This window comes from Polyergus mexicanus, unplaced genomic scaffold, assembly GCF_030449975.1.
Source record: "Polyergus mexicanus isolate NDT 795.1 unplaced genomic scaffold, iyPolMexi1.0 SCAF_8, whole genome shotgun sequence".
In the NCBI taxonomy this organism is placed as follows: Eukaryota; Metazoa; Arthropoda; class Insecta; order Hymenoptera; family Formicidae; genus Polyergus; species Polyergus mexicanus.
The window spans coordinates 11,100,326-11,126,289 of NW_027223328.1; the positions used below are offsets into that span (position 1 = coordinate 11,100,326).

Sequence of the window (25,964 nt, forward strand, 5' to 3'; positions counted from 1 at the left end):
TTCTCGATAATCCCAATTTAAATATCTTACGCGTGTTAAATACCTTATACGAAAAATCAGAAATATTTTCGCAAAATATTAATCGCAGATCCCATTTTTTATCTAGAAAAAAAATATAAAATATTAATCCCAAATTGATTCCTCTCCCTTTCTGAAATAAACTATGCCCGAATAAAAAATTTCAACAATAAAACGATGAATAAGCCCCTAAAATTCTAATATTAAAATAATAATTTTGATATATTTGATGTAACTTAAAATAATTTTTTTTTTTTTTTTTTCTCGCCAAATCAATCGTATCATATTTTTTCGGGAAATTTATATATATGTATAATAATATACTATATAAAACTTATTTCTATGTGTATAGCTTTATCTCTCAACTAACTTGTTCCTGAAAGAAAAAAAAAAAAAAAGAAAAAATTCTAATGTTTTTGTAATATATTGCTTGTGACACATTGCTTGCATTATATGCAGGGGTGTATGTAAATACGACGAGAATATATATCCAATCGCAACGAGAGTGCGATTGCGAAAGCATTTAATACTGAACATACGGTACCTCGAACAAGCGCGTCTTTTTATAATTCTCTTTCCCCCCCCCCCCCTCCATCATACATATTTTATACATATTTTGTTCAATATTACAGAGTTGAAACTTCCTTTTCCGTATATCATTTCTTACTTCGATACCCCATTCCTCTCCTTCTCCGTCTCTTTCTTTATTTCTCTACATTTCTTCCTTCATTAAATTTTAATGAAGAGTATCCTTTTCTTGGAAATAGAGAGAGAGACAGAGAGAGAGACAGAGAGTTACGCCCTTCGCGTAACGCATCCTCTACATCAATTACTGAATTTCCTCGAAAAGCTCTCGAATTCTACGAACACACTTTCCACGAATTCTCCTCTGCGGACGCTCCTGGCCGCGGAGTTGAATATCGACCCGCGGCGCGAGTCGCGCGCGCGGTCCATCAAGATAGCGCCGGAGCGCGGCGCGGCATCGCCAGGCATCGCGGTGTCTCCGCGTCCGGCGATTGGCGCGCGCGGAGAGCTCGACGGGGATGACGGGCAGGCGCGCGCCGCGCCGCGCCGCGTCGAGGCGTCCGGCGTCGCGCGAGCAAACGATAGACCTCGGCAGGTAGAGACCAGACAGGAAGGACCTAAGACAGGCGACGGCCGGACGGGCGTTTTATTGATTCTGGGGCGCCGCGGCGCTACCCACCCGTCGGCGGGGTAGAGCCTGCTGGCGAGGAAAACTCTCCTCCCCGGCGAGGAGGACGATTTTCTCCATCGTCACACTTCATCCTTTTACCTAATACCTATCCCCGAAACCGGCGGGGCCGATTTTCCCCGATTCTTCCTTCCGCCATACGCGGTCGCGCCTCTCGAATCTCTCGCCGCCCTTTTTTGCAACCGGCCGGTGGGTGTGTGCAACGAGAGACCGTCGTCGTTGTCGTCGTCTTTCGTCGAATCGTCGGTATCACTCAGTTTCTTGGTAGCGGGTCAGGAAACGGGAACGATCGATCGTCGTGGATAATCGCCAAAGTGAAGAAGGGCGCACCGATAACCTACGGATTACCGGAAGAGTTTCCGAGTGAAATATTCGCGCCGGTTGCTGTCGCAACGTGACAGAAACTCCTTCAGCAACTTTCAATAATATTTATATACGCGCGAAGAATCTCTACGAAATATTTATAAAAGAAAATTGTCAGAATAAAGTGTGATAATACTGGAAAATCGTTCTCGTCATTGCTGAAGAACCGGTTTTACGAGGGGACGGACACTACGAAAGAGATTACGAAAGGAAAATCATATGTTTTACACTATCGTTGAAATCAGCTTTATGGACAGTTACCGAGATATCGAATTAAATCGAAGTTGCCCCAAATACCTCCTTCAAACGTCGCCTGTAGAAAATAACGAAAAGTCGATCACCAGTGTTGAGAAACATTCCGAATGCTCATGATGATAACGAGAAAATAGAAAAACGAGAATTACCTTAAACGGTGCTGCGGCTAAATTCTAAAGTTTAAACTCTAAGATTTATCGGTGGATGAGGATAATCTGCGTGGATGTAATTTATCGAAGAACGTGCGGAGAGAAGAATTTTTCGATTCCTCGCGATCGATTCTTTTCACGCTCTTGATCATCGAATTAAACGCGCGATTGTGAGAGACGCGGCGAGAGAAAATTAGTTCCTCGCATAAGGTGAGGTCAAGTTTAAGCGTATCGAATAGAAAATAGAAATAAGAGACAGAAACGTGAAGAATAAAGACAGAAACAAAGGAGAAGAATCGGGAGTTCGATCGCTTTTGCGAGACAAATGGACGTAGACGTGACCAAGGAAGCTAACTTCCATAGGGACCCAGTCAGAAATTTGATGCCGATGGAAGCGTCGTAAGCCGCCGTTGGGGCTGCGCTGATTCGCGTCGATTGTCCGAAGAATCGGTCCATTTCGACCGAGACATTTCGAGGAGGAAGCCCAGACCTCGTCTGTCGTCCGGGTGGTTCTGTGGCGCTGAAATGGGCCCCGCCAGCAGCCACGAGCAGATTGGCGAGCAAATCGGCGATGACGATGGCCTGCAGATCCACCCGAAGCCGTTGATAGTGGCGAACAATATCGTAAGTATTTCATTTTTTTTTTATTTTTTTTTTCCCATTACTATATATACAGGGTGTCCTAGATCACCCATACACCCCTTTTCTTTCAAAAACTAAGCATTTTAGAGAAAAACGTTTTGAACAAAAATGGTGTCGTTGGTTTGATCTTGGATGGCATCGTTAAGGTCAAATCAAGGATATTAGTTATTTTATATTTTAATCTGACATATTTTGATATAAAAAATTAAATATTCAGTTTTCGATCATCTTACCGTAATACTTTTTATGTACAGAATAATGAGACAAATCAATGAGTGCAAAAAAAAAAAAAAAAAATACATTGTAAATAATTTTCTTAAAAACAATTATTTTTTTATACTAATTGATTTTTCCCGTTATTCCGTACATAAAAATATTGCGGTAAGATTATTGAAAACTGAATATTTTACGAAGTATTTTATTTTTTATATCAAAATATGTCAGATTAAAATATAAAATAACTCAAAAAGTACTTCATGAAAAAATACTTTATTATAGTGTTTTGGGAAGCTCTCGAGGTAAGCTACAAGAATGTTTAATAAAAAATAGGGGGTTCCATTTAAGAAATTAAAGGTGTCCTTGACTTGACCTTAACGATGCCATCCAAGGTCAAACCAACGACACCATCTTACGTTCCCCTCAAAACCATACAATTTTTGTTGAAAACGTTTTTCTCTAAAATGCTTAGTTTTTGAAAGAAAAGGGGATGTACGGGTGTGGTCTAGGACACCCGGTATATATATGTATATAGTGAGACCATTTATATTAAAAATTGGAAAACAATTAATTTTTAACGCAGTTTTTTTTTTGTATTGAAAGATGAGCGACACTGCTAAGATTAATTTATAAATAAATTTTTAATTTCTTTGATAAATTAAAATAATATAAGAAAATAAAAAGTATATTTATACTCTTTTAATAATTCAAAATACACACGTAAACTGTATGTATCAGACTGATATCAGATTATATCATCGATATGCTAATATACTTAATGTAAAAGTACTTAATGAAAAAATACTTTATTATAGTGTTTTGAAAAGCTCTCGAGGTAAGCTACAAGAATGTGTAATGAAAACTAGGGGATTCCATTTAAAAAATTCAAAATAATTTTTATATATTACCTTGACGGTGCTATTCACAGTCATACTAATATATTATTATATAATGCGCCACTTAGAGCTCTATAAATTTTGCATGAAACATTTTTCACGAAAATGCGTTGTTCTCTCAAAAAAACTGCTGATACGGGCGCTCTGTTACACCCTGTATATTCAATATATTCACATTCGAAGAGAGAGGATTGAACCTGCTCTGATTTTATATTGTACATATATAAGAAATTAAAAATTTAGATATGTCATTATGTTTACTATTTTATTTTATGCAAATTAAATCTTCAAAACCTCATTCCGAATATATTCTTGAATAATACGTACTCAATCCGATTTCACGGTAATTGATTAAAAATCGAATTAATTATTATGCTCCATTTATGATTAATAACATGAATTAAAATAGAAATAAAAGAGAGAAAATGCAGAATAAATATTAGATATATTCGAAATCGTAATACAGTCGAGACAGGTGATTTATCAGGCGAAAATAAATTAAAGACGTAGAAGAAAATTTTATTCTTTACTTTTATTTAAGTTGAAAAAGAAAGTTGTTAATTTCCCGAATACAAAGCCTTGTAGAAAAAAATTTCATTCTACATTTTTTCACTTAATTTTGTCTGTTAAAGTCTCATCAAGTATATCTTATGCGTAAATAATATTTGCATTTCTTGCAAAGCTTCGTCAGTGAAATCATCTGATTCTCGCAAACATGAGAAGCTGCGGTAATATCGCATTGTGATAAGGTTATCACGATTAATGCAGTGCATGTCGTGTTAAAAAAAAAAAACATATATATATATATATTACCGTCATAATATCTAATAATTAAAATAATATAGTAGTTTTATGAAACAAATCACGCACGACATGCTGATAAGAAACGTAATGAAAAATAATTGCGATTATATTCTCGTTCTTAAGAAAAATTAGATCCTGATATTCATGCCCAAAAATATTATGTCGTTATACTTGTTATAATTTAACGTGATCAAGATCGTGTTTCGATCTGCTTCGAAGTTTGATAGATTTCGACGGCGTCGCGACAAAAATATATATCGAGGAGGTGCCCAAGAGGAGCACCATTATGTATACCGTATATTATTTCGATCGTGCATTATTTTTTTAATGATTGATTAAAATAATTCTCGACCAATTTTCAATCAATATTTCTTTAACAAAAATATGTCATATTATTTTGATAAATATCGAATTTCTAGTCGATAAACATTTTCGTATTCTCTCAAATGTTATATCGATTTTACTCGAATCAAAGTATCTATGAATAAAATTTTTCACAACACATCCTTATATATATATATATATATATATATATATTATATTATATATTTAATAATTAAAATAGTATTATAAAAAGCTCCTGTATCTCATAGGCTCGATTAACACGATCGTTCACACGTGACGATTAGATAATCTCGCGACGTAACCTCCAGCGGGAAAAAAAGTGAGTGAGAGAGAGAGAGAGTGAGAGAGAGAGAGAGAGAGAGAGAGAGAGAGAGAGAGAGAGAGAGAGAGAGAGAGAGAGAGAGACATTATCTGGGAAACACGTCGCGGGCTCCTGTACTCGAAAAATGTATCACGCGGAAAAAAAAATTGTCGCCACCATAGCTAATCATGGTTTGCGAAATAAATTTCTAAACTGCGGCAAAATTAGTTACCACACGCAGTTTTTAGCTACGGCAGCTAATTTCTTTTTTCCGTGCGTAGAACTTTATATTCCTCGACGATGATACAAACAATTTTATTCGCACGAACGCGTATAACTCTCGTGAGCAATAACGTCGCCGGGCGTGTTTAGAGAAGCACCGGGGGCGAGAAACATGGACGATTAAGATTGGCGGGTGCAGCGCGGGGAGACGGGGGATGATGACGGGGGATAGAAGAAGAAGGGAAAGAGTATACGAGGTATACACGCGCGGAGCGAAACGGCAACCGACGATGACAATGACGATGACGACGACGACGACGGACGATGACGGGGATAAAGAGCGGCAAGATACGCGTCGTTCCCGAGAGTGGGGAATCACGGATGAACTACGCGTCCTGTGTCCGTGCGATTAAGTTGCTCGGTGATTGAGCGAGCGCATTTTGTCGCGCGTAGCGCGTACTCGCGTTTCGCGCCGAGATAGCCTGGTTCGGATCTCCCGACGCCTCCTCACCGCGTGTGCATCTCGCGGGATCAGGTGCCGCGGCTCTCTCGCACCGTCTCGCTCATTCACGCACGTCTCTCTCTTGCGTCGTCGCCCACGAGGGTGCATTCGCCTCCGACTAATCGTAAGAGAACAGAGAGCCACCATCATGTCGCCTAAAAATAAGGTAATCATAATGGTCGCATATAAAATAGTCTCAAAACGGTATATTAACATTCCATAAACATAATTGCACGAGCACCGTTATGTAATATTAATTATATAATTCGCGTGAATATTAATAACGCCGCAATTAGCGAAGAAATAATTGCAAGCGTTTTTTTTTTAAATATTATAATATAATTGTCATTATATCATATTCTTTTTCTATCACATGTTCGAATAAAAGAAGAGATTATTTTCGTGTACTGGTAGCATCGAAATCTGAATTTCTTACATCCAAACTATATTAATTCCAAAATCAGAATATACAAATATTATTGACACAACAGGGAATATTATAGTAATAACGTTACTCCAAACTATTTTTGATAATATTAATATTAACTATTGATTACTCAAAGATATCGTTCGCGATAACGATTAATGATAACTCCGCATTTTCTATTCGTATAAAATTTGTAACATTGCATAGAAAGCAATGTATTCGATTTCGTATCATTCTTCTTTCGCGAAGGACACGCCGAATTTCAATATACGAACAGCAATATACGTACATACATATATGTTTCACGTAGTCGTCAACGCGTTCTCGAACGATTTCACGCGTCTCCGCAGCGTTAGCAGGAATTTGAATCGAACCGATAGCGAAGCAACGACGTATGATTATTTCTGTGGGCGTAATCCAATTTTTCGTTTCTCCCTTGACTTGGAATTTCGTTGCAATAACGTATTTACAACGACGTATGGTCATTCCATCGACGCGATTACGCATTCTGTTTACGCACGGAATTTTATTTTCCCATACATCTCATGTGTTCAAGTGCCAAAGTCTCTCGGATTATTGAACTTTGCTCGAAAAATTTCCATTTGCCATTAAATATACTATGTACCTAGATATCGCGAAAAGTGCGAAATGAAATGAATAATGTTGGAATTAAAAGTCTCCTCGTCGTTTATTCGACACTGTGTTAGCTTATGTTATATTTATAATCGTATTATTTTACGGCGACTCGACATTTTGCGTTGTGATTCGCTCGTCACTTATATATATAATAATATATATATATATATATATATATTTGCTGAACAGATATACATTTCCAAACGATTTACACACTGTACTAAAAGATAGGAAAGATAAATTATGCGTATATAATAAGCGTAGCGTAATGGTCAGGAAAATCAATGGCGTGTAAAAAAATTTATGTTTGCGAACTGAATCGTGGAAAAGATGATCTTCCCTTTCCGAAGCTATTAAACTTGCTGCTTTTGTTTTAAAATATCAGAATATTATATTTCTATACTATATTATATTATAATATTATTAATACTAGATATTTTTCATTCGACAGTCCGTATTATCGGTTTAAATTTTTTTTATCTATTATAAATATAAATAATATTCTCTAAGAGTATATAAAAATATGAGATATACTCTCTATATCTTATCTAAAGTTAAGCAACTCGTGGAAGGAAAAAATACATTGCGTACGTAATTTAATAATACAATATAGAACATAGTAACATGATCTGTTTAGAACGTGCATTTCTTGCGCGTGTCTTTTTGACAATCATTTTTCAATTGATTTTCGCGAGATAAATTATTAAGAAAAAAAAAAAAAAAAAAAACGTACGCAATGATTGAACGATCGCGAAATGCGCGAGTGAAAGTGGATTGTAGGCTGGTTGAACGAGAAAATTTATAATGTAACGCCGCAATACTGACAAAACACGATATTATATTCTGGACGATACGCTGCATTGTTTCCGGGCGTACGACTCTTTTCTCTCTCCCTTTCTATCTCTCTTTTCTCTCTCTCTCTCTCCCGCTCTCTCCGTCTCTCTCTCGCCGCGTTTGCCAAGAGAACGTTATTAAATAAATATATTTATTAACAAATATCCTCTAGAGTAAAAGACTTTAATTCCGAAAATGCAGAAGAGCGATTCGAGAAGAAGCTTTCATCGAGACCGACTTCTATTAAAGTCTCACGCGATGGATTATAACGGATTCGTGAGACTCAAGAAGATTAAGATCTACTTTTCTTTAACGCGACTCTCTTATCTTTTAAGTGTTTATCGAAATCCTTATCATTCTCTATCGATGTCGAACAGGCCTCGGATTCGCGGCTGTTCAACCGACAGATATTAGATAGAATCTCTCAAATTATTTTTCGCTGATTAAATTCTCCATCGCATCGATAACTCAACGAGTAATAGATTTTCTTTTTATTTTTTTTTTCCCTTTTATTACGTAAAGAAGATATGCAGGAGCTAAATTAAACATTTTACAATTATCATCGCAACAAAAAAGTATAGTTACACGTTATATATATATATATATAAAAAAGATATTTTCGATATCATCGGTAACACGGTTAGATTTATAAAAGAAATTTTATTATTTCAAGTTAGTGAAAATTTTTCACATCTTATAATTTTAATTTTATAAAAGCTTTCGCTTGCTGACACAAACATTCTTCTTTTCCGACATATGCCCTTTCTACACGATGACCGCGTCGAATGTAATCAGCGATTGTTTGTCTGAGAATGCAGTGCGGAAGCGCTCGGGACTTCGTTATCAAGGGGCAGTAGAATCCAGTAAGGTTGCAGTAATTAGAACGCATGCACAAACAATACTAATGTGATTCATCGGATGTATCCGACAACATTGCTTTTCCCCCTTTGGACCGTGTCTTTTTATTCGCAATTTCAAATATATAATCATAAGCAAGTAGCAATAACGAGCTCGAGATTAAAATGGTTTATCCTGGAGAAAGAATATTATATTTGCGATATCGCATACTCGATAAATAATAATGAATCCTTCCTTTATCGTTTGGAATGACCGCTTTAATATTTATCATCTTCTTGCGACCCTTCTCAACAAATTGCCAGACCGATAAATACCGCATAAATGAGTAGCTTCGAAACTGTCTTGTTAGAATCGTAATCTGCTTCGTAATGTGAAATATTTTAATATTGTTATAACACGTTGATTATCACAATTTATTCCAAATGTTTCTTCTCTTCGAACAAAGAGAATAATCAAGACTTTTCTTTTATTAAATGTTCGCAACTTAATAAAAATATCTTCCTGTTAAAAAGTGTATATTAAAAATAAATTATAAATTTAATAGCTTTATTTTATAATATACTTCTTTATCGGAAATCTTGGAAAATGTCAAGAGAGGAATGTAAAAAGCCTGAGGAATTGAAAAGAAGATTAAATATCTCCAATATAGCTTATCTAATCTAATTTACAAACTTATAGATTTATAAAAGACAATTTAAGCTCTTGTTTTTTTTTCCCAAAGATATTTTACCTTAAATTATATTATAACTTAAAATTTCAAAGATGATAAAATTTCTCATACTTTAATCATGATATAATTTATATTTCCAAATTCATAAGATATAGACCAATAACATATTAGCAACTTTCCTACGAAATCTCAATTAAATATTAATATGTGAACATCTATAGCCGGGGATTTATTTGACGGATATATCTACTGTCTGCTTGGGCGCTCTCATACTATCGCGGGAATTTGCTAGAAAACTTTTCCGCAGAGATGAGAAGGCAGATGGTATTTTCGCGTCGGTGCCTTCGGCTCTAATTGTCGCTGGTTATTATCTAATTAATTCATAAGCGTCATCAGCCGCATGAGCATCGCGCTGCTCTGCCGCACAGTGTTTCGCGTGATCGGCGCTCGCGACCGCCGATTCGACTAAATTTATGAACATTGCGTTTGTTCCGCGATTGTTCCGCGATTGTTCCGCTCATCTTATACGTCTCGCCGATCGAATTGGCATCGCTAACGAACGTTTTCTCAACGCGATCTTCACGGCTGACAGTCAAAGGGAAACGAGCTTATCGTGGCGCGATACAGGCTATGGCCGATTCGACGGATCAGCATCTGGAGTATATCATCGTAAGTTCCATCTTTCATTCGATTCAAGACCTAACAAGTAGATAAACGACCCATTGAGACTTTATTCCAACTGTTCGAGATGAAGAGAATCTGCTCTCTATAAATTTCTTTATATTTTTACACCATTTCTTGAATTATAAAAGAGATTTTATATTATCTCTGTTATATAATTTTATTCTACACGTGAAGTAATTCTATGATATCTTCTTATACATTTTTTATATAAATATACAGGGTGTAGCTAATTTAAACGGCAAAACTTCAAGAGCGTGTAGGGAACCGAAAAGCTAAAACAGAAAGTCCTTTAGAGGTTTGCTCCTTTTTGCTCCATTTTGGAGAAAATCACCAAAAAAAAAGGAAAGAAAACAAGTTTTTGTTTTTTTACTTATTTATTTACATTTTATTTATGTTATCATCTATTTAATGCAGATATTGTTCAAAATGTTGCCCTTTCCCAGCAATGCGAGCATTACATTTAGCACTGATCTCATTAATTGCAGCTAAACATCGTTCTAGTGATATTTGCACCGCATCTATGATTCGACCTCTTAAATTGCTCTCTTGAATTGATTGGCACCGTAAAGGATAACATCAAGTATTTACATATGTAAGGAATCTTGAAGCAGAAAGTTTATTCGGTGCCAATCAGACTCAAGAGAGCAACTGACAATGAGAGATTGAATTTTTGCGATCTTCTCTAAAATGGAGCAAAAACGAGCAAACCTCTAAAGGACTTCTCGTCTTAGTTTTTCGATCCCCTACACGCTCCTGAAATTTTGCCATTTAAATTGGGGACATCCTTTATAACAGATTCTTGATAAAAAAAAATTCAATATGTGTATAAAAAGATAGAAAAGAATTACTTTAAGTAATATATATTTTTGGCCCTTCAAATTTTAATTATTCATCTATAAATTTAGTCAAATTTAGTCTAAAGCCCTTTTCAATTGAGGAGTCACGATATTTAATGCCTTGTTATTGTTACTTATGACAGTACCATAATGAATTATAATGAATCATTCATTAATTGAAGCGAAAGTAAATACGTCAAATATTTTCTCCTTCAAAGATAAAGCCTATAAAATTACTCATCATCAAGCTGTTAGTTCTCATTTATTTTCTCCCCAGTCCCAAACAAAACTATTCCCGACATTATTACTGAGTAAAATGGCATTCTTGTTTTATAGCTGTACGAGGAGAGAAGGGACTTTAAAGTATGATTATTTTTTTTTAAACATCCAACTTCTAAAACATATAATGATAAAATAATGTCTAATAATGTCAAAATGATTATATTCGAACGCATACACAAATATTCACAAGAAACAAAAAAATTTTATTATTCAAAAAGAGAGAACAATGTGTATGGATATATTTATATATAATAATATATAATTCCAAGATTATATAAATTATGAAATTGATAAAATAACTGTACGCCTATGAGAACTAGGGTATCGAAATAATGCGAAACGTCCCTGTTGAGAAATTAACGGATGACGCGCGTCCCTCGGCATCGTAGACGCAACGTAGAGCGAAGAGCGAACGCGCTTCGCCAAGACGCGCCACGCAATTCGAGTTCGAGTGGGGAACGCACGTGCGTAAGCGAGAGTGCAACATTGCCTATCGATGGCGTATAATGTAGGTAGATGAGCATCGCGCAGTGCCGCGCTTTGCCCCGACCTGAACCATGCGTTCTGTCTTGTGCGTAAGATTGATCGAATCGCGACGCTACCAGCGCGAAACGTACAATTGCACTTCGGGAGGATGATATTTTAAATGTATGTATGTGGCGAAATATTCGTCATCCCAAGACTTGCTCCGATTCCCTTCGAAAGCGTCGAATATATTGTATATTATTTTCCTTGGGAAATTATTCTTTAAATCGACAACGCGCATTAATAATCGAGTCAAGTAGCATTTGTTCACTTGCGCTTGTTCTGAGCAATCGAGATTGTTGTGATTTCTACTTTACGTCAGTGCTCATGTGACGGACATCATGATCGACGAATAATCGCTTTTGATCGTTTCTTACTTTTTGACGCGTTGTAACAGACGAAAACACACAATTTCGATTTAGAAACGAAACGCGAAGAAGCAGGAGCTTTGTTCGCGGAAGTTCGACGAGCTTCGACACAATCGCTGCGTGTTCTCGGATATAAATAGAATCTGCCGTGCTGCGTCGCGGATTCTCGATATAGCGCTACTCTGAACGAATATTAAGGCGCTGCATCGGCACTTGACAATGCGCAAATTGTCAGTAACGAGAAAGTTCGATCGACGAAAAAACACCAGTCAATTACCCGCAACTATCCGCAAGCGTTGCACGTGGATGTGATCGAGACGCGCTTCGGTGAAAGGCTCTCGATCGTTTTACGCGAACAGCTTAAAGGGGATGTATCAGGATCGCGCGAAAATACGGAAAACGTCGATTCTATCCTGAAGATAAAACTGAGGAAAATGAAAGTACGGGAAAACTGAATGATGGAACGTATAATATAGTGCACGAGTGCATCGTATTATTTTCATTTGACATTAGCGAAACCACGGGGGTGCCAACCATTCTCTTTGAGATCCGTAAAAATTGACGAAAGTATAATTTTGTACGTTGAATCGTGATATTTCTCTTTTTGACGCGAAAATTCATCGGAACTTATTTAAAAAAAAAAATAAAAAAAACCGTTCTTCTGTTTTTAATTCCTTTTATTAAGTATTCGTATTTTTCTTTTATGTTTTTTGAAAAGTATATCTCAGTTCTTTGTTATTTTTTTGTTTTTCAAAGTGAAGATAATTTTTAAATTTCAAAGTACATTGCAAGGATATACCAGAAGTGCTTGATGACTGCATTGAGTACGAGAAAACATCAATTGCAGGAAGACATTCTCGTTGTATTTCTAAACGAGCAATGGGGTCGCAATCGCTCCACTAATTTCTCGGACAGATAGAGTTTAAGACGAAACCCTCTCCCTCCTCCTCCTCCTCCTCCATAAAAAAAAAAGTATTAAATTCCTGTCCAATGTGGCAAGCTAAAAATTTTTCATTCGCGGGATATAAAAGTTCATAAGTAGCTCATAATTGTACGCTATTTGTTTCTTTATTTTTGCAAGGCGGGTTGCCAGCTCGACAGAGGTGAGTTTAACAATAAGCATCCGGACAAAAGTGATATTATTATATCGACGTGACAAAACGTGACGAAAGAAGAGGCACTAGACAAAGCTCATCACGAGTGCGTTATATGCATATATGCATCTTTTGTTCGCGACGCACGTGAGTCACTTGGCACGTGCGCACTTTGAGGAGAAACATCGCTGCGCAATCGCCGCTTGGCGTCGTCTTTCCGCTAAGAGAAATTCATTTCCTATTTAAACATTTAACTTCAAGAAAGGCAATATATAGAAAATAAGTGAGATGAATTTTTTGTGAAGGTTGTAAGCCAATTATCACAAGGTACAACGAGAATTTAAATTTTCAAAAGAGAATCCTTCTATAAGGAGGAAATATCAAATAAACACTTTTTTTGAAGAGAAAATCAATTTTATAAAAAATAATATTTAAAAAGAAAATATTGAAGAATACGATAAACATATTGAGGATATCGTAATATTGAAGTATTAATATACTTGTCGACGAAACATTTATTCAGCTATGCAGCCACGAGGATCTGTCCTAAGATGCAACAAAAGTAAACACAAAAATAAATATAATTTCCAGCAAAAAAAAAAAATTGCATTAAAAAGTCACCGAAAAGATTGAAGCATATCAAGAAAATATTGACATATCGAGAAAATCAGGAGAAACTAATTAAATCTTTTTAACGAAATTAGCCAGGACATAAACTAAAAAGGAATAACTTTCGAAAAGGAAAAAGTATAAAACTCGAGAGCCGAATCGCGGGAAAAACTCTATATCGGCGTATCGAGGACATCCTCAGTATCTTGTCCTCGAGGCGTTCTCCTTGGAGCAGAGAAGATCGTGGCGTTCTCCCACTATTTCTACCTTGACGAAGCGAGTATCGGATACCGACGCGACGTGCGCTGCGCGCGATGGCAGTGCGCTAAGCGAGCGGATGCCGACGACGCGAGCGCGTCAGTACTGCCAGTAGTACAGTCGTAGTCGACATGGCAGCGGATTACGACGAGTGAGATTGTCGACGGGTGGTTTGGCGGGCCGGAAGGAGAGAGAGAGAGAGAGAGAGAGAGAGTGATGATAGAGTGAGAAAAAGTGCGGAAGGAACATAAACGATAAAGGGAGCGGAGAATCTGTCGGGGATAAAGCCGCGCTCACGAGCGAAGAGAGCGGCGTCGAGTCGCTCGCGTCGCGTCGAGCGTACTCGAAAATAGAACGCTGTTTCGAGCGAAAAGAGAGGAGGAGACTGCGCAGAGGGAGGGAAAAAGGGTGCCGGAGAAAGAGAGAGAAAGAGAAGTGTGATTGACGATTTAAGGCGATTCGTAGAATGTCGCGTGTGTCACTCAACAAGTCGCAGTACGGCTCACGTCGCGTCCGCAAGATCAGCTCGGTACGGTTTGTATATGGGTATAATTGTGTGTTGGTGCGCTGTCGGTTATATTCAAAAATCTGTCCCATCCTCCTTCTTTTCCTCCTTTCTACCTTTCCGCTCTCTCTGTCTTGCGAATACTGGAACACAACGATCTCGTTTCCTACGTGACTCGTTTATTGCCGGATACGGCGGTGCGACCAGTAACTGCTTGAGTAAGATAATGATTTGAAGAAGATCCGAAAGACATGGAAAAAGTATTAAAAAATTTTTTCAACGTGCAATCCCTTTCATGTTGCTCCATTAGATTTCCTTAAAAATTTCCTCAAAATTTAATGGAATAAAAAATTTACAATCAATGCATTCCTATGTATATTACACGTTTCGTATTTTCGTTACCGATTTTTGCACGATCTACCCAGATGACCCGTTTAATTCGCGAGCATTTTTATTGTAGTCTCTCAGTCGCGCTTAAAGGATAATCGTTTTTTATGCATAGTCTATAATTACTGGCGCAATCGCACAGTACGTAGCTCTTTACGAAGAAAGGTGGCATATGACAACCTTGACGGTCGACAGACTGCTACCTGTGACGAGAGGATACGTCGTTGCATTCGTACGCACGATCCGTAACGCATTTTGCATACACATGACAATAGCGCGTAACACGGTAATACCGTATGTACGATAATAATACCGTGCTAGAAAATAGCAAGGTCAGATGCGAACGTGAGCGATTCTCGCGGTGAGCTTTGCGCCTTTCATCGTCGGGTGGCGCGATCGGAATGACAGCGACAGCGTGCGATCAGCTGATCAGCTGTGACCTTCCGTTCGGCCAAGTCATGCGCGCGCGGGCGCAAACGCGACATACGCGCTGCATTTAAATTCGTCTTCGCGGCCGCGATACGCGAGATCGTTGATCCAAATCTCTAACAATGGGACTATACTAATTATATATCGTAGTGAGATATACAGAAGCGAGATATATAAAAATATAAGCTGGCAGCAATTATATATATCTCTATATAAAGAACCTTAAAAAGAAAAAAATTACAAATTCGCACGAATTTTTCTAATTTTTTCTATTAGATAAATCGTCATTTTTATTAACGATGGTTAGATACAATCAAAAAATTATATAATCTTATAATATTTTATCATTCTTATTATATCTAATCCTGCCACAAAGAGAATAAAATTATAGAAAAATAAAATTATAGAAAAGAATTATTTTTTGCTAATATCATTAAAATATTAACGATTAAGATAATCTCTGATTGCTAAAGTAATTAATAACATTCGAAGTGCTTTTATTAATTCTTATAATTCAATAGTCTCATGTAATTATTATATTGTAAAAGACCTGTGTAAATGTTAAGATTCTGTCGATTAATATCATATCGCGTAGGCGCGGCTTGATATTTTCCCTTCTCGATTATCACGGTATTAATATCTCCGTATATATATATATATATATATATATATATATATATATATATTATGTTTTTTTTTTTTTTTATTAAAGTCCGATATGATTGAAATTCATTTGAGATTAAATATTAATTAAATATTGTAGCGATACTAGATGATTATTGAATATTGTAGCATTTAACAATATAACTGAAACTTAAATTAAATTATATTTGGTAATTAAATAAATTAATGTATTTTATATATAGCTTCAAAAATAAATCCGCTGCTCGTAAAGAATCCATTAAATAGAATCTCGGATACTAAAAAGCTATATCTGTAAATTTTTATTTTTATTGTTATACCATAAATCAATTTAATATGATTTTTTTTATAAGTATGATTAATAATAATTTAAAAAATAATAGCATACATAAGACATTTCAGAAAAAGAATTATACAAACACTTTTAGGATATATGATACTTGATAAATACGAGGGAAAAAAATTTTTAATAAAAAAACAATTCCTAAAATTATTTATTGAGGCATTGTGTGTACTCTCACACACTCTCTCTCTCTCTCTCTCTCTCTCTCTCTCTCTCTCTCTCTCTCTCTCTCTTTCTCTTTTAAATTTTATAAATTATACATTTTCAATTTGTTTGAGATGCCAGTGATGTTCCTAGATTTTTCAACTTTTTCAACAATATTCGTTTATCTAAGAAAGCATGCCTTTAATAAAACTAATTTATACGATGTGTTTATATAACATATCGATTGCGCGAATTTATCATGATGTATCCTATCTCTATCATTGCTTTTATCTCAATAAGCATTGATTTTAATACACATATACATTTATATTAATCTTTCTCCTTTTTCTCTTCGCATTTGCGTATAATAGAAAAATATATTTTTTTAATTATTTATTCTAATTAAAGTATCATTTTTTTTTTATATGAATCACATACTAATAATTTAGCGGTAAATCCAAATATATTGCAGATTGAATTGAAAACAACTATTTTTTTATTAATTTGATTCTAACGATACATTCTATCTGTCACCTTGACTATATGTAATCTTAAAGACTGATTAACTCACAATAGCTATTTGATGTCTACGCTAGCGTTTGCGTGATTATGATATCATCCTACATCGTAGCACGCAGCGTTGTTCCTGTATTGTATTCTGCGATAATTTCTAGACCGTGATTAACGAAACCATTGTCAAGTCGTGGCATATGATTTTTTTTTCATTATGTGTAAAAAAATAAATTTATTATTAGTTGAATTTAAAACGTGATTTTAATTTATCTCTCTACGCGTGCATTTCTCTTTTTATGGGAAAAAATATCGCATTTTATTGCATACGATCTGAATGATAAGAAGTCTAATCGACAACATTTCATCAGTCAGTGATTATAGAAATAAATCCTTGTTTGTGCGTCACAAAAGAGATCTTTTTCTCTTAGAGCATTCAAGGTGAACTGCAAGTCTTATTCAAGGCGAAAGTAACGCGTTTGTGTTGCGAAGTATAAGATAGTCTTCAATTATATATTATTTTCCAGATTTTCTACGAAATTATTATACGCAGTACAGATATAAGCTGTGTCTAATAAAATTATGCGCAGTAAATTATTGAAGCATAACAAGTTTGAATTGCGAGTTGTATATAGTAAAGGCTCTATAATTTATATCAATTTCTGTTTTATTTTAACAATGTAAAGAGTATAAGATTATGATATTAATAACAATATAACATAAATAGCTGAAATTAATCAATTATTCCTTTTCCTAACCGCGTTTCTTAGATATATAAGAATTATTTTTTAATAAATAAAAAGCATCTCTTACGAAGACTCAAAGACAAATCCAGAAGCATGTAACACTTTCAAAATTCATAAAATATGTTGCTTTATATGAGTTTGTAAAAAATACAAGATTATTATTACGCTTCTTTTTAGACGGAGAGCGAATATTCTGTAGAAGAACAATCGAGATTAACTGGAGCCGATGGACCGGGTGGCGATGAAGCTTCGCCGGAAGATGAGGGAGGTTCGCTCTGCGAATACCACGATATACCACCCCCACCTGACGGTGGTTATGGTTGGGTGGTGGTATTTGCATCGTTTATGTGTAACATGATAGTGGACGGTATCGCCTATACGTTCGGCGTCTTTCTAGGAGAGTTCGTTAAATACTTCGGGGAAGGAAAGGGCAAGACCGCTTGGGTCGGTTCGTTGCTATCTGGAATGTACCTTAGCGCTGGTAAGATATAAACATGAATGTTTTCAAAATCTCGTTTGCATTGAATTTTAAAACATAGGAAGTATAATAACTATCAAAAAATATATTTTAACATTTATTATATTTTCTATAAGAAAAATTAATTTTTTCTTAACGAGAGTTTTGTTTATAATGATATTTAATATCAATATATGAGAATAATAAAAGCTTATCTTTTAATCAATTAGTATTTTATTGAAACAAAATGGAATTACGATTTTATTATAAACGCAGCTTCTGCTAAAATTCGTACCAAATCAATTTAAATTAAATAGCCAATTAAAATAAATTGTAATGGATAAATATGAATTTTTCTTTGTCGTCAGGCCCTGTCGTCAGTGCTTTAACGAATAAGTATGGCTGTAGAGCAGTATGTATGGCAGGAAGTTTCTTAGGCGCCGCCGCATTTGTACTTTCAACATTTTCAAGCAGTGTAAATATGCTTATGATGACTTACGGTATTATGGGAGGTGCGTAATAATTACATTTTTTCGCGATTAATCGCGCAATCTCTTTACGCCTCGCCAGTTTCTTTCCAGTTCATATCTCTATTGCTCTTTTAGGAATTGGATTTGGTTTGATATATCTACCCGCAGTAGTTTGCGTAGGCTATTACTTTGAAACCAAAAGATCTTTAGCTACGGGTATCGCCGTATGCGGATCGGGATTCGGCACGTTCGCATTTGCGCCTCTCGCGACCATGTTGCTGGAGGCGTACAGCTGGAAGGGAGCAAATCTAATCCTGGCTGGTCTCATCTTAAATTGCGCAGTAAGTAAACAGTGAAATATCTCATTCGCGTTACGCTTCGCTGCTTTGCTTATGCAGGAGTAATACAACGCATTAGATTAATCGAGATGGTATATCTCGTATATCTGATAATTCTAACAGATGATTTTTAGGTATTTGGTGCCATGATGAGGCCTTTGGAATATCCGAGAGCTTCTTCTGTTAAACCATTGTTACAAAGAATGGCCGAAGAGAAGAGATTTCAGATGGAACGTGGCAGCATCGGTGGTTCTTATTTTATGGTACAATTGCCGGACGGCTCTATGGAAAAGCGAATGAAAATGCCCATCAATATTGATCCTGGTGTTCATTCCAGCTTCAATTTAGACCAATTAGTGCCTGGTAAGAAACTCTTTGGCGATCAGTACTTTCTTCGTGTATCCCGTGATGATTGCGAAAATGGCGCGAATTATAACAATATAGAATAAATAAAGTTAATCGTTATTTATCGTAATTTATTCTGAAAGATAACGATCCAAAAATTGCTTTTTTATTTTTAAAATTCTATTTTCTTATTTTTAAGTTAATCATGTTGTTTGTTTTGCATATAGTTATATAATATATATAAGATTGATATAAAAAATCTCAAGATATATTATATTTATTCTTATATGTATATTAATTATATATATATATATATTATACAAGATATTCTTAAAGATATATATATAAAAAAAAGTAGAAGAATATTTTAATTAATATGATAATTTTTTGAGAATATTATTAAAAAATATTTTTTAATATGCAAAAATCTAATTATCTTAAAACAAAATTATATGGTTTATATTATTTCCATAATGACGGGTATATATCTCGTCAAGTAATCAAGATGATAATCAATCACCCCGATTATTTGAGGAGTGTATACTCGTTATCAAATGATATAATACAAGAAATACATAAGAAGTATTTCATTGAATAACCATAATATTAAAGGAACTCCTTTAACACCAGTTCCAACGGTGCCAACCCTCCCGACTATATCCGAAGTGAAGGTACAAGAGCACTCTTCCAGTGGACATACTAGCGATAGCGGCAGCATGGACTTAAAGAATATTTCGAATAAATCTAAAAGCAAGAATATCGACGAAACCAAAGACGCCAAGGACGCGGAGAAGCCCGAGAATGAATTTAATAAGACGATAATCCCCAGAAACGCGTCGCAGCCGGCTTTCACGACCCACGTTCAAGGTTTGCCTAAAAACGGCTCTGTGCCATTCTTCGATAGAATTCGTAAAACGAGTACCAGCGAGCGCTACAAGCCTAGCCTTAGTGCAATAAAAAACTCTAGGACAACGCTTAACTCTAATGGAGATATCAGAAAGAGCTTGCATCTGAGACTTTCCACAAGTAGTATGCTGGGATCGCGAAATAATAACGCTGAAGTTGATGTAAGTTTATACATTTACAGATTTGAATGTTTCATCTTACGAGAGAGATGTTGATTAGATTTATATTTTTTATATATTGTTAGACAAATTAATCGCATATTTCTCCATTAATCTAATAATAATAATATAACAATATTTTTGTTTGTACTAGGATGGTGAGAGTATTACTTTTACTACCAGTAAAACTAGTATCCCAAAGGAAAAACCAATGATGGTCCGTCCCTTATCGAGAAAGGATATTTTCTACAGTGGTAGCGTAGTCAATTTACCAGAATACCAAAGCCAGAAATCTCTCGCCAATTATCGTCAGAGTGTTATATCTATTCCCAAATCTGTACGTGGTGACATGAAGGACATTGATATTGAAAAAGCCCCACAACGTATGTATATACATTGTTTCCAATATCAAAATTCAATCGATATTATGAAAAATTTCAAAAAAATTAACATAAATTTTTTAATTTCTTAGAACCTTTATGTCCTTGCTTGGTATTACCTGACTCGTTTAAGGAAGCTCTAGCGACGATGATGGATATGTCCTTATTGAAGGATCCCGTTTTCCTTCTAATTGGTATTAGCAACGTGTTTGGTATGGCAGGATTATATGTTCCTTTTGTATATCTGGTGGATGCTGCTGTCTTAGATGTACGTTATTTATTAATTTTCATTATATCATTATATCGCATTGCATATAATAACGTGTATTCAATTATATCTCTATTTCTTTTTTAAGGGAATTGAAAGCAATTCTGCATCGTTCTTATTATCCATCATTGGAATAACGAACACAATAGGTCGTGTGGCTTGTGGATATGTGGCCGATTTTCCACAAGTCGATTCCTTATTGTTAAATAATATTTGTTTAATTATATCTACAATCGCAGTAGCTGCAACACCATTTTGCCATACTTACGCTGCTTATATTATTATGAGCATATTTTTCGGAATAGCAATATGTAAGTATTTCAACTATACAATAATTATCTAATATCTATGATGTTTCGATTGAAAACTATTATTTTAAGTATTAAAATGTGATATTTGCAAATTTTGCCTTGAATATATTTAATATTTTATCCTTTTATATATAATTTTATAATTTTTCAGCTGGATATATCTCATTAACATCGATCATATTGGTGGATCTCTTGGGATTAGACAAATTAACGAACGCTTTCGGCCTTTTAATTCTGTTTAGAGGGGCTGCTGCTATAGTTGGCTCACCCTTAGCGGGCGCTGTTTACGACGCAACGCAAAGCTATAGCATCCCGTTTTTCATGGCAGGGTTTTTCTTCCTTGTAAGCACTATTACTAGTTTCATGGCTCCTGCTATGAAACGGTGCACTACACCGCAGGTAAAAATGCAATTTATATTAATTTTTCTTTTTAAGATCCAGGATTATTTTATAAAAATAAATTATTATTATAATATAGCGTTCAGCATGCGTTTAACACGGTTTAATGCATTAACGAATTATTCTATTTGTTGCAGACTCAACCTGTGATATTAGATACACTGACTCCAATTGACGAAGATATCGAGGAAGAGAACGAGGACGACTTACCGGAAATAATAGAAACTGCGCCGTCACCCTTAGAACCACCTGAAAAGGAAATCAAGCAAATAGAGTCTGTTTTATAAATACTTCTGATCATTTTTAAATGGATAAAAATCGCCTTCACTCCGAGCCACACTGTGATAGGGCTGCTACTTTAAAGTCTCAAAAATGTACTTCTTTGTTACACGTTTAATCGATAAAGCACAAATTAATGGCATATCTGATGGAATTTTTTTTATCGTAGTTACGTACTTAGATTTGTATGACTGTATATGTTTTCTTGTTTTTTCTTTGTTTTCTATCGAAAACCGATAAACATTACATTACACGAAATCCCATCAGATATAAATACTTAATTGTCTACGTGTAATGGTGAAAAAAAAATGATAGAGCGTTTTAACCTAATCAGTATCGATCCAGCAGTATATATATATATATAGAGAGAGAGAGAAAATATTAAATTAAAAAAAAATGCTCTTATACCGTGCATATCGAATAATCTTGAATAAATTATTAATCTGCATCATAGAAATATAATATTAAATAATTTGAAAATTATATAATACTATATATACAAGGATCGGTCAACGCATCATTGATCGGACTCGCTCGTTTTAATCATGAGGCATAATGATGTATACATGAATAAAATGTATGTATTCTATTTATTAATTGTAGCATATATGTTTTTATTTTGCGAAAATAACTCGTGTATGAAACAACGATGATGTATTTTAATCTAATCAATGTACGATTGACCATCCTTTATCGAAAAGATCCCACCTACGATCTGTCGTGTTAGTTAAATCTATTTTTGGCCACATCCAAAGATGCAACTTGAATTATTGACAATTCAAAGAGATATTTTCTTGCATACTTGCGCAAATTGTATGTATGTATATGTATGTGTGTGCATGCGTGCGCGTATGTGCGTGCATGTATTTTGTGTGTATACATAAATTTATATATACGTGTATATATATATATATATATATATATATATATATATATATATATATATATATATATATGTATATATATATATATATATGCAAAAGAAAAAATGTTAATTATTAGTTTACATGCAACAAATATATCGCTGTGTTGCACAGGATAAAATGTAAATAATTTATAGAGAATCATAAAATGATAATAACGAACTCTAGAATTAAATCAAATGAAGTTATAAGTTTTTCGCTCGCTAGGAAGTTTCGCAATTAATGTATTCGTTAAGGGACAATTAACGCATTGTTAGGTAGACTAAATAATATATTGATTATCCGAAACACAGAGAGAATTCTTATTTGATCAATGTATAAAATACGCGTCTCGCCTGTTACAGCTAGTTTGTATAAATAGATTTAATCGTTTAGTGAATGAAACTGATTGTGTCGTGTAAGATAGCACTTACCAAGCACATTAAGTAATACAAAATTAATAAGGACTGACGTGTCCCAAGCGATATGTAAGCGTTTCTTGTGCGAATTATATGTAACTAATTTTTCTTACGGCGGCGAAGATCATTATTGGACCGATATGGTTTGCGTATATATGCCTACAAATATACGCACATATAAATCGAGGAGCTCGTTGTAAATCTTGTTGAATAGCAAGAATACGCATTACACGAAGCAGTGGTATCAACGCAGAGTACTCGGAATGATTAAATGTGTTTATCGTCACATGCGCGATTGTGGGTAAAGGAAAAAGAAAAGAGGTAAAGAAAAGTGGAAGAATTTTGCCATAATGAGAACTAATAGTGCTATTACACTATTCGCCACCGCTGCTGCTATCGCTGTTATCAAACTTATCACACACGCGATTAAAATATTACCATAGTACAATTATACAAACGCACGTTACTTACGTTCCCGTTTCACAATCGTGTTGTGAAGGGCAAGAAAAGAAAGGGGAGAAGAAATTATATGTTTTGTGATTACAATCAAACGCGACTGTATTCTACATACAGAGGTGTGCATCCACAAAGATATGCGTGTATATACGCGCGCACGCGGGCATCGCGACGAAAAAATCCCCTCTCTACAGAATTGCATTATATAATTAGACTATAAATAGTATCGATGCACAATGCGCGCGTGTTAGCGTGACAATGTTCGCACGCGTATGTTCAATATGTATGTATGTACGTGCGGGACGTACGAGGCGGAACGAACACCTTACGTGAGTTAGAGATATACAGTGGTATGTGTGCAACGTGCACGTAACGTGCGTGCACACTCACACGCAGAGAGATATTGTGGCGACGCGCGCAACGAGCAGAATATATATTATTATTGAAAAGAAATGTCGAGATATATTTATTATTAAATATTATCAAGTATAATAATATTAAATATCAATATTCACGAACCACACATACATTATGTAAAAATATTCAATAATATATATATATATAATTGAATATAAAATGTGAAACAATTTTAGGGGGGAAAAAAAAAAAAAAAACATTACTCCAAAATTTTTGTTTTTTAGAAATACGAATATTCACTAAATTACTGCTATGCTGATGGCTCCCTTTAAATATTTTTTTTATTCTCGAATGTCTATCACTGATCTCTAAACATAACTAGATATCCAATTGTGTACAGAGATCAGTGGTGTCTACATACGGCTACATACACTAGAAACAAGTTTCTGACATTTGGAGTAAAATTTTTTTTTTAAGTATACACGATTAAGAGAAATCGAAGTATGTAAGTGCGCGCGAGTTATGGATTTAAGTGTCCTATGTAGTTATGTTAACTATTAAACACTATACTTCAAAAGCCAACTCTCGAACATCACATCTGACGTCCAACAGATTCTGCTAGCTCAATCGTCTGCTACTTTTTTTCTGGATTTTTTTTTTATCTAAGATTCATTTTAAGGGATTTAAAAAAATAATATCTAAAGAAGAGAGAAAATTTTTTCAATAGACAAAACATTTTTTCAGCGAAAAGTATCTCGAAAGCTTTATCAGATTAAGAGACGCAATAAATTTATAAACTTTATGATAGAAACACTACAACGTATTCTTTATACAAGAGCAAGTTTTCTTGGATATATTTTTCAAAGATGAAGAGAGAGAGATCCGCAATATCAAATCCTAGTGTGATGTTCTAGAATTAGGTGAGAGCGTAGTATCGCCAGTAGGTAGAACGTTTAGCGCAAACATAATACCATAATGGCTACTAAATATTTTAATATATATAGATACGTAATAAAATACGAACGTTGCGTTAACGCGCGTACACAAAATCGCTAATATATGCAATCGAGCGAATTATTTGTCACAAGATCCGTCTGCTCACGACCGTCTGCGCCGGTCCACGCTCTCATAATTCGATATAGATTGCCGCTTACTGCCACACTATTCTCTCCGTGTACGAGCGTAAAAAAAAGGAACGCGTACGCCCTACTCCGTGCGTATGTTAAACATATGATATGGTACAAAGAAGGACAAATGTATTAGGTAATGTTTATCGAAAATTCAGAAGAGGAATTATGACTTTTTATTATTGAAAAACTTTTGCGTTTATTTCTTGCATGTATACCCCATTCATTCGTATCCATCTTTTCGGATCGTCATTCTGTATATACAGCTTGTAAATATCGAAATTATCTCGTTGCATGTAAATATAGCGCAAATCGGAAGTAAATTATAAGCAATAAATTATTATGTCAATTTATATTGCGTTATATTGCCGCAATACGCGGATTTCGTTCCTGATGAATTATCGAATGAGCCGTTTCGACTTGTCACTGCATGATACTTATGGAAATTATGATGTTAGAAGCGGAAATTCGTTAATTTTTTATGAGACTCGTATCTAATAGCATTCCTAAATTATACGGTTCGTGTGAATTAACGGATAATCATAAATTTCCATTAATTGTCGTAACGTTATAGCCAGTCTTATCAAATTGTATAGATTGTACAGCTATAAATTATATGCTTTTTAATTGGGGGGGGAAAAAAAAAATAGCTTGATGCATTTCTTATAATATATAAATA

At 35.0% G+C, this 25,964-nt stretch overlaps 2 protein-coding genes across 7 annotated transcripts in view; one reads left to right on the plus strand and one right to left on the minus strand.

Moving 5' to 3' along the window:
- Lbr (lamin B receptor) overlaps positions 1 to 25,964 on the minus strand; it is an 87,107-nt gene that overhangs the window by 8,556 nt on the left and 52,587 nt on the right. The gene's annotated exons all lie outside the window — the stretch shown is intronic.
- LOC138935340 (monocarboxylate transporter 9) lies at positions 1,132 to 22,942 on the plus strand. 6 transcript variants are annotated; one of them, XM_070299803.1, is made up of 11 exons: positions 1,132 to 2,622; positions 17,891 to 18,194; positions 18,539 to 18,682; positions 18,776 to 18,981; positions 19,113 to 19,341; positions 19,936 to 20,390; positions 20,542 to 20,770; positions 20,860 to 21,035; positions 21,124 to 21,346; positions 21,498 to 21,745; positions 21,883 to 22,942. In XM_070299803.1, exons 1-11 carry the CDS (start codon positions 2,524 to 2,526, stop codon positions 22,030 to 22,032), a joined length of 2,463 nt encoding a protein of 820 aa, XP_070155904.1. In that variant the 5' UTR covers positions 1,132 to 2,523; the 3' UTR covers positions 22,033 to 22,942. The 6 variants fall into 6 exon arrangements, with proteins under 6 accessions (XP_070155904.1, XP_070155905.1, XP_070155909.1 ...); XM_070299804.1 differs by having other exon boundaries at positions 19,954 to 20,390; XM_070299808.1 differs by lacking the exon at positions 1,132 to 2,622 and adding an exon at positions 5,759 to 6,092.

What these genes read in the sequence shown, in the direction of transcription:
- LOC138935340 (XM_070299803.1), top strand. Translation starts at nt 2,524, where the DNA reads ATGGGCCCCGCCAGCAGCCACGAGCAGATTGGCGAGCAAATCGGCGAT. An exon ending in TTTAGACCAATTAGTGCCTG is followed by an intron (nt 19,342 to 19,935) that starts GTAAGAAACTCT and finishes ATAATATTAAAG; the next exon opens with GAACTCCTTTAACACCAGTT. An exon ending in ATAATAACGCTGAAGTTGAT is followed by an intron (nt 20,391 to 20,541) that starts GTAAGTTTATAC and finishes TGTTTGTACTAG; the next exon opens with GATGGTGAGAGTATTACTTT.